The sequence below is a fragment of the Cryptomeria japonica genome, chromosome 7 (assembly GCF_030272615.1).
Source record: "Cryptomeria japonica chromosome 7, Sugi_1.0, whole genome shotgun sequence".
Lineage (NCBI taxonomy): Eukaryota > Viridiplantae > Streptophyta > Pinopsida > Cupressales > Cupressaceae > Cryptomeria > Cryptomeria japonica.
In genome coordinates, this window is record NC_081411.1 from 302,954,578 (window position 1) to 302,964,214 (window position 9,637).

Consider the following 9,637-nt stretch of genomic DNA (forward strand, 5'->3'; position numbering starts at 1 on the left):
GTTGATGATTGTGTCTAATCTTCAAACTCTAGTTCTTTACCTTCCATGCGTGATGTATTTGTTGTAGATTTGGTTGTAGGCTTCTGTGTTTCACCAAGCACTTCCCGTAAATGGTTCTTGTATTCTAGAATAGTGACAATATCCCATAAGGACACATTTGCAGGAGCCTTCTTTATTTGTTTCACCACATGAAGAGCTATATGGATGGGAGATTTTGATTCTTTAGTCTTCTAGGGAGTGAACTCTTTGGATTTTTAAAATGTGGAAACTACAATGGGTTGGTCTTGGCACTTATTTGATCTTTCCTTTAGCTACTGCACAATAGGTTCTCTTGTAAATCAATATTTCAAGAGAATGTTATAATTAAATTACATCTGGAGTGTCTTTGAGGATGATGCATAAGCGTGATTTGTAAACACCACTTCTTCACCCTCCAAACATGAGAAAAGGGCATGATTTGGGGAAATTTATGCTTCTTGTTCGAAAGACATACTCTTCATTGGAATTGTAAGCATACCTTGTCTTCCATCCTTAGGGAAGTGTATACCCCAGTTAAAGGATTCATTCCTTTACTTCTTTGTTCTGGAACCTTTTATTGCAAGTTTCCTCATGAGCGATTTCATGGCATATGAGCATCATTGCAGGGGAAACACCAAGAACTAGTTATATCCACAAATTTATTCGAACCCACTACCAACTCCCTACTTTTATTAGGTGGTATGTCTTGCAAACGGGTTAGAATGGGTATGATCTAGTTGTTTGCTTGTCTCTAAGAAACCCTCACACCTGCCCAGAACAAGTTTTTTGATTCGTAGATCTTCCTCCTTGATAATTTTGGAAAGGGGGCCTAATAGGTGTTTCCTGTTGCCTTTTTAGATTCATCATTATTTTTCTTAAGGTCCTTAACAAGCTCTTCATGTTACTTACATAAATCGCTAGGGAGGTGGATGAAGGGGCACTGGTTTGTTGGGCATTTGGGTATATATACATAGACTATAATGCACATGTACTTGGGAGTGCTTGTTCAAGTGATTGGCTTGACAGTTTAGGAAATACCAACACAGATGGTCTTGGAGGGATTTTACCTACATCAATAAGGTTATTTATTGCTCACACTGGAAGCTAATATGCATCTCTCACCTAGGGATTGAATCAGAATGGATATTTCCAAATTGAAGGCATTAAGGTAGAAAAGAAAAGCCATATTTGTAGGAGGACTGGCTATCAAAGGTATCCTATGCCAATTATTTTGGAACCTAGTAATAAAATAAATTATAGATTCTTGAGGAGCCCACTTAATAGTGATCAACTGCTGCAACAAAGAAGATCTATCTCTATTTTCGGTGAAGCGTTCAAAAAACCGATCTCCCAACTAATCCCAGTCACCTATTGAATTTGGTATAAGAGAACCATACATTTTTTGTCCTTCTCTTTAAAAGAGGCTACAAGAAGCCTTAATGCCACATCTTGCAAGTTCTCTCCAAGGGTTTTAAAATCCTCTCAAGTGAATTTTGGCAAAGCTTTTAATGTAGAGGTCAGAATAACTTCCCACTAGTTTAGAGGAGCGGGTGGAGTAAGGGGACTCCCACTATTCCATGTAACAAAGTTTCGAGAAGGAGGGATTTCCATTTGTACAGGGGCTTGAATTTGGACTCCTATACCACCTCTTGAGCTTCTAGTTTGCATTGTTACCAAGGATGGAACCAACAGGTTTGGATTCAGAATAGTTTGAGATGTAGTAATAGGCCTATGGTTCATACATCCACTTTCGCTAAGAAAATTTCAATCCAACTAAGAATTCCAAAAAAGGAACTATTGATCTCTAAAATTGCTTCTATTAATGCAACCTTATGGGAAACTCAGTGTTGGGGAACCGATCCATTTTCACAAAGTAACCTTTGAGGTTTTGGAAGTCGGCTCTTCATTCGTTAAGAGGGAAAAGAGAAGGAAGGAACATAAAAAACTAACTAATCTAAGGCGATATTCCTAACTTGAAATTGTATTGAACAACCAACACATAGAACTTCAAATACATATAATTCTTAGGCCCGTTCAACAATCTACAACAATTCTTAAGGTACATTCAAATATTTCTTGAAACATGAAGCAAAGAATACACAAACCTCTACCAAAATGAAAGATTACATAATATATTTAAATTAGCAGAGTTAATGCATACATTACTAGAGATGAGATTGAATATCAAATTGCACAAAAAACCATTAATGCGTACTGAACGAAAAAACCCAAAAGGCCTGAGGCATAGTTTGATTACTTCAATTCAAAAAATAATAACACTGTTGATGCTAAAATACTATCTACATTACCTAGAATGTAAAATTTAGAGTCCTTTCTCCTACAAACATTTCCCCTTAAAAAGAGAAAGCCCTAACTGCCTGCTATAGGGAAAAACAAGAAAGCATAGTGAAAAACGCTAGCTGGTACCAAGTCATCATTTTGCAAAGTGATGAATGCTTCCACCTGTAGCTCAAACAAATCCCAACTTTTCATTAATCAAATGAAAAAGTCATTCAAATCATTCTCCTACAACAAAGATCCTAGACATCTAGAACAGTGGCCCAAAACTGGTTCTTGGCTACTCATACTGCTTGCACCTCATGAGAAGAATATCACTTCTTGTTAGTCGAGCGCATGGAGTTTCCGATAGTTTCCTTGGAGTGACACATGGCGAAAGGATGGGGAGTTTCACCTTGCAGCAAAACTGTAACGTCAAAACAACCTGCGAGGCTGCCACGTATCCCAAAACATTTATTTCTTCAAACTCCAAACGAGCTCACAGGGGAAAAATAATGACACCACGTGGCGCTCAAGAGGGTCTCTGTGGCCTAGAGAAAAAGAGGCTATTGAAAAGGCACGTTGTGCCAACATGTCGCATGCACGGGTAAACTGCAACTCAAAACAACCCAACCGAAAGGAAAGCCACGGTGACCGAAAGAAAAGTTGAAGACTTAGACAAAATGTAAGGGGAAATTTTTTAAGAAGTGATGTGACTTATAAATCCACAAGATTGTTCAAAGTAGAATGGATGATTATAATCAAATGTTGGATGATGCTAAGAAGGCAGAGTTGAACCTCCTAGTCCCAGATGAGTTGATTAGTGCCACTGACCTTCCTGTAAAATAAAATTATCATTGCATGACATTTAAATCTGCTACTAGTTCTTCGAATTCTTTTCTCCTGCAAATCAAAGAAAAGTACAAGGAGATTTTTTCCCAGAGAGGTAACAAAATAATTTTAGTTTTTTTTTAAGACTTGTATAGGTATCTTTTTGATACCATTTGTCCTTGATGTAAATGGGGGGACACTGTAGAGATTTATAAAATGAATAAAGAATGTATAAAGATGTGAAGTTTTGAGTTTTTGTGAAGTCAATGTCTTGTATGGCAATTTCTTTTTTTAAAATACATGTTGCCACCAATGACAAAGGGGGAGATTGTTGGAATTTTTTCGTTGATAAAGGACAAAGTTGTATTGGTTACCGGTTATCATTGATGTCAACATATTTTTGTTAACTTGTTTTGTTGCTCTGACATTTTGGTGATTCTATCCATCATGTTTTTCTCTGTGTTCCTTTGCAATTGCAGATATGGTTTATTGGTTTGGGTAGTAAAGTTATATGTATCAAATATACCTTTATTTCAGATTTCACATGTTTTAGATCCCAAAAAGGTGAAATGCTTGCTTTTTAAATTCAGTCTCTTAGTTGCTTTGTTACTTGAGAATAGAATAGTTTATTGTCACAACCACATTTCTTTCCTTAGTCGATAATGACCTTGCATTTTTGGGACATGGTTAAAATTTATGGATAACATGTATATCCTAGTTAGCTCTATTTTTTGTTATATCTTTCATCGACTTATTCAAGTAAAATTCATGATGTGCATTGTAATAGCATGTAAGCCATATATGGCCGACTTGATATATGAATCAATATATATATATATGAGATGTACGCACGTATGTATATATGTATGGAAGAGAAATATAGAGGAAAATCAAGATTAAAAAATTGAAGTGTGTCATAGTGATCAGATATGATTGATGCAGATAGTTGAAGAAAGAAAGAAGTGTGAGAAGTCTATCTACGGAGCTTAAGAAAGAAGTGTGAGAAGTGTGAGAACTGTATTAATGATATTGTCGATGTATGAAAATTAATTTTGATTTAAGTTGACCAATATTTTATTAAATTCTAGAGAACGATAGTGTTACTAGCAAAGAAATAAGTATTTATTGAAGGTTATTAATTAATTTAATATTTAATTTGTCCCAAATATTACATAAATTTAATAATATAGAAATTTTGTATACAGTAGTTATACCTAATATTATATGTAAGAAATTATATATTTTAGATTTTCTAGTATTCAACTATAAAATTGTAACATTTATATTTAATATAATTAAATTAATTTTATTGTACATTAAAAATATACTATTTTAAATTTTTGGTCTTCAACTCTAATAGAAAAATAGCAATACTTTTTTGAAGCTATCAATGCATGTCTAACAAAGATTAAATTTTGGATATAATTTTTATTTTTAATTAATATATTAGTCATACAATTATCTACACTACAAAGATATAACTATCTTCTTACACTATTCTATAATCACCCTAGTAGGAAACCCCTTAAATGTATATACTTATTCGAAATGATCACCTTATTCTAATCCAAAATGCATGTCTCAAATTCAAAATATTTGTAGGGGACATGATTACGATGATTCTCAGTGTAGACTAACAATGTAGAACATTGGACTATGAAAAATAGCACAACATTGACCTAGGTGTAAATAATAATTAACAAAATTGCCTCCACACCAACCAACGGTGCTATTTGAGGAGAGGGAAGCATAGACATAGGTATGAAGAAGGCACAACTCAAACCATACATTCTATACCCTTGAAAATAATAATAAATCAATAGACTTCACATGGGAAAGAACCTTCCTAGCAGAACACATCACAAAGGCCTTATCTTGGACTTGAAGCCAAAGGTCAAAGGCTCTTTTCTTATCGTTCACATCCTAGGAACTATTCCATTCATTTTTTTACCTTGTCATCGGCACTATCACAACTATCTTCATCCTTGTCTTCCTCATTCCCATAACTATCTCTTTTGTCGAGCCCTTCAAGATAGAATTCAAATTTTTAGCTCTCATTGAAAGTCAATTAAAAAAAATTTACAAAAATTGTGAAATAAAATAGACGAGTCAATTTCTTTACTATTTTTTCTTTAATTCGAAAGACATGATTAATCACACCAAAAAAATTGTAATTTTAATGAATTGTTCCATGCACTAAACATGATTAAAATTTAATTAAAGAGAATAATATTAATAATTTTGCACACATAAGCGCTATCATCTATTTCATTATTTCATCTTTCTTATGAAAGGAAAATTCAAATTTTACAAACCTTCTTAGACGATGAAAAAGAGACCAATTCGTATTATCCATTTCATCCTTCTTATGAGAGGAAAATTCAAATTTTACGACCGAATGCACAAAAAAAATCAATAGATATCATCCATTTCCACCCTCCAACCCAGTGAACAAGGGACACGCATAACTAAATAAATTTACGATAAGGCTGAGATTAGCTCGCTTCAATAATGTTTACAATACTTTCACGTCTTCTGCGTCAAGTTCAAGGAAGATGAACAGTTCAAGATGAACCGAATAGCAGTTGCTGACTTTTCAATTTTACCTAGTCAAAGACGTCACAACAATTATAGATCGCTCAGAAATGAGTAACTCAAACACATTTGACCACAGCTTAGCCACTCACTAATTTTATATATCAGTGTAACGGACATTATAGTAATCATATTTTTTTATTCGCTTGCTACTTTTTGTTGCTTTTGTTACATTGAAATCTTTCGTAATGATGTTTAACAAAATGCTTTTCTCTTCTTATCTTTATTGGGTTAATTTTAATTTATTTAATTTTTAATAATTATCTTATTTTCATTTACCTTCGTCTATTAAATAGGATAATATTTAGGAATAGCCGTGAACAAAAACATTGATGACCTGTATTTGGTCACCTTCCCCAATCGGAATAGTGTTGTGAATTGACACGAAAAGTAGAACGACAGCCATCGTAATTGGGGATCATCTATAAATTCAGCCATATTTCACCTCAATTCATTAACCTTCATCAGTTAGATTGATTTCAAATTCAAATATCTAGGAGAAGTTTGATTATAAATGAGAATGGAGATCCTATTCTTTTTAATTTCATGTCTGCTTTTATTTACGAATCATCATCACCTGTTTTGTCCAGTGGAGGCAACGCAGAACTTAGGTCATTATATTTGCTAAATCTTTTGTTTAAATTCTATTTTCCTCTAGAGAAATACAGATAAGAAAATTGATCATTTATTTTCCATATGTAACATCTATGTTGTTGACGTCCGCAGAATATCCATATTCATTTATGACAGCAGATGCTGAAAAGGCTGCTGCGAGAACGTATGATTACATTATCGTTGGAGGAGGTACAGCTGGATGTCCTCTGGCAGCAACACTGTCACAGAATTATTCTGTTTTGGTATTGGAGAGGGGAGGCTCTCCCTATGGAAATCCCGTCACTGCAGACAATAAAGACTTTTTCAAGGTTTTTGGCAACGCCAGTGATTATCCCTATGAACTTGAGGGATTTGTGACAGAAGATGGAGTGCAGACGGCAAGGGGAAGGGTTCTGGGAGGTGGAACATCCGTCAATGCTGGCTTCTACAGCAGGGCAAGCCTTCAATATATTCGAAAGATGGGATGGGACGAGAAGCTTGTGAATGAGTCATTTGAATGGGTGGAGAGATTGAATGCATTCAAACCAGACAAGCTTTTTGTTTGGAGTTCTGCTGTCCGGGATGGACTTTTGGAAGCTGGGGTGCTTCCTTATCATGGGTATACTCTGGATAATTTGGTAGGCACCAAGATAAGTGCTACAATTTTTGACAAGAAAGGTAGTAGACACACAGCTGCAGATCTTTTACAATATGCAAATCCAGATAACATTGTAGTTCTTCTGAATGCTACAGCCAGCAGAATCCTCTTTGATTCCTCAACAGGTACGTTGTACATTCTGTATCCTATATATATCCATATCTTTCTTATTTCTATTTAAATTAAAAGCAAAAACTATATAACAAACTCTCCGATTTTTATTATTTCTATAGGTTTTGATTGTCAGATTGTGAATAATGTTGCAGGGAAGTTGAAAGCCAGTGGCGTGGACTTCATCAGTAGCACCGATGGCAAGTCTTATCAAGTATCAGCCAACAAATCATCAGATCTGAGTGAGGTTATTTTGTCCGCAGGACCCATAGGTAGCCCCCAACTTCTACTATTAAGTGGAATAGGCCCATCAGATGAGTTAGAAAAATTGAATATTACTGTGCATTTAGATCTGAAATCAGTAGGGAAAGGGGTTCAAGATCCACCTCGTTCAACAGTTGTCATCGAATCTCCTAAACCATTGGAATTTGGTAACATACAGGTTGTAGGTATAATAGACAATTCAAACATTTACATTGAGCCTACTAGCTATTTCAGAGAAATAAATGCCACTCATAAACAATATTTAGGTGCAATATTTAGTAAAGTGGCATATCCCTTATCAAGGGGTGAGCTGTGGCTTAGAAGCAAAGATCCCCTAGATACTCCTTATGTAAGATATAATTATTTTTCTAATCCTTTAGATCTACAAGAATGTATGGTTGGTGTGAAGACATTGTCTCATATTAGCATGACATCTGCTATTCAAGAGTTTGCATTTAATGTTAGTGGAAACACAAAGATGCTTCGATTTAGTGGATCGGCACTGCCAGAAAATCCATCAGACAATGATGCCTTGGCCAAGTTTTGCAAAGATACACTAGCATCAATATGGCATTATCATGGAGGATGTCAAGTTGACCTTGTTATTGATCAAAGGTATCGTGTCAAAGGCGTTGATAGTCTAAGGATTGTTGACAATTCTATTTACAAGGATAGCCCAGGGACAAATCCTCAAGCCACTACTATGATGCTTGGAAGGTAGTTTCCTTATATCTTAATGTAAGCTATATTATTATGGAATTTTTTTAATCTATCATCTTAATGACACACTTGTTTTGTTTGTCATGTATGCAGGTACATGGGACTTCGCATCCTCCAAGAACGCATGCAAAATTGAAAATACTATAAATTAAATTTTCTTCAAATAAATATGTTATATTGTATCCTTACATTATCCAGCAGAATAATACCATTTGTGCTGTAATCCCAGATTACATAAATAATCATGATGTAATTTATAATTATATTATGAATTGATAACACTAAAATTTATAGTGTTGTGGAATATCAATGCACTTCTTTAGTTACAAGGTTTGATGATTTCAATTTATTGTACAATATTTACTATTCAACTATTGCCAACTATATATATATATTTTAAATTCATGTGTATAGGATATGTGGATGGATATTAACATTAATTATTTTATTCATTGAACCTATGCTTTGTAGTATGCATTAAATGTATGGTTATCTATTTAATTTATGGACTTTTAATGTGAAATCTATAATTTAAAAATAAGAATTACATGCAAATTCAGTCATTGTTAGACATGCATTGATGGTTTGCAATAATATGACTATTTTTCTATTAGAATTGAAGACCAAATATTTTTGAAAGTATATTATTATTATTTTTTTATCGATGGCTAAAGAATTTTATTAATTTAAAAGTAGATAGAATTACATTAAAAGTATATTATTTAAAGTAAAATAAAATTAATTTTCAATCTAATTAATATAATTTTTACCTTTTGCTAGTTCAATACTAGAAAATCTAAAATTTTACTTTCTTCAACAAAAAATATAAATAGAAACTAGCTAGAATGTGCTCCCTTGCATGTTTACTTTAATTCAAACAAAAATTATTAATTCATTATGAATAGATAAGATTAAATATATAATAGATATATAAGAATATATTAATCAATAATAGATAATACTATCTTATATTCTAATATTAAATGGAATACCAGGTGATTTTCAACTAAAGTGATTTCTAAATGTATTAAATTTAAACTAGATGTAGAAATCAAAAATAACATTTGCAGTTAGACTATGTTCTAAGTAGCTAAATGTGTCAATATTTCATTCGTAATGTTTCCTTTAATACAAATCATATACACTTCAATTTGATCTTTTCTTATCATTAATCTTCTTTTTGAGTGTTGCATTCCACTTTTAGGATTAATACAATTAAACATTTAGCGATGTATATCTTCTCATAAGGAGCTATGTATTTCCTTTTGAGGTGACATAATTTTCCTTGTGTTTGTACGTTGTCCTCTCTATGTGATATTCTAAGTTGTGTAAGGAAGACACCAAAAATAGATGAGAATACCATCACCAAGGAGAGGAATTATAATTTTAACCTACATATTTTTGTTCCATACCTCTAATGGGTTCTAAAATAACTTTTCAAATAATTCATGTATTGTAGTTTTGATTAATAAAAGGCATGATAGGCTTGAACCTTTACATAATTTCTAAACAACAACACCTAGGGCAGATGAGGAATGCTCACCTAGACAAAAAACAAAGAACACAAAA

The 9,637-nt window shown here is 33.3% G+C and overlaps 1 protein-coding gene across 1 annotated transcript; it reads left to right on the top strand.

Annotated features, from left to right (window-relative positions):
- The first annotated feature begins 6,192 nt into the window (after positions 1 to 6,192).
- LOC131036641 (protein HOTHEAD) lies at positions 6,193 to 8,393 on the top strand. The gene is made up of 4 exons (XM_057968576.2): positions 6,193 to 6,332; positions 6,448 to 7,098; positions 7,240 to 8,065; positions 8,162 to 8,393. The coding sequence occupies exons 1-4, from the start codon at positions 6,236 to 6,238 to the stop codon at positions 8,202 to 8,204; spliced, it is 1,617 nt and encodes a 538-aa protein (XP_057824559.2). The 5' UTR covers positions 6,193 to 6,235; the 3' UTR covers positions 8,205 to 8,393.
- Positions 8,394 to 9,637: the final 1,244 nt, after the last annotated feature.

Bases quoted from the DNA above. Each gene is read 5' to 3' on its own strand.
- LOC131036641 (XM_057968576.2), top strand. From the start codon at position 6,236: ATGAGAATGGAGATCCTATTCTTTTTAATTTCATGTCTGCTTTTATTT. The intron at 6,333-6,447 runs GTCATTATATTT...TGACGTCCGCAG, and splicing joins GGAGGCAACGCAGAACTTAG to AATATCCATATTCATTTATG. The intron at 7,099-7,239 runs GTACGTTGTACA...ATAATGTTGCAG, and splicing joins CCTCTTTGATTCCTCAACAG to GGAAGTTGAAAGCCAGTGGC.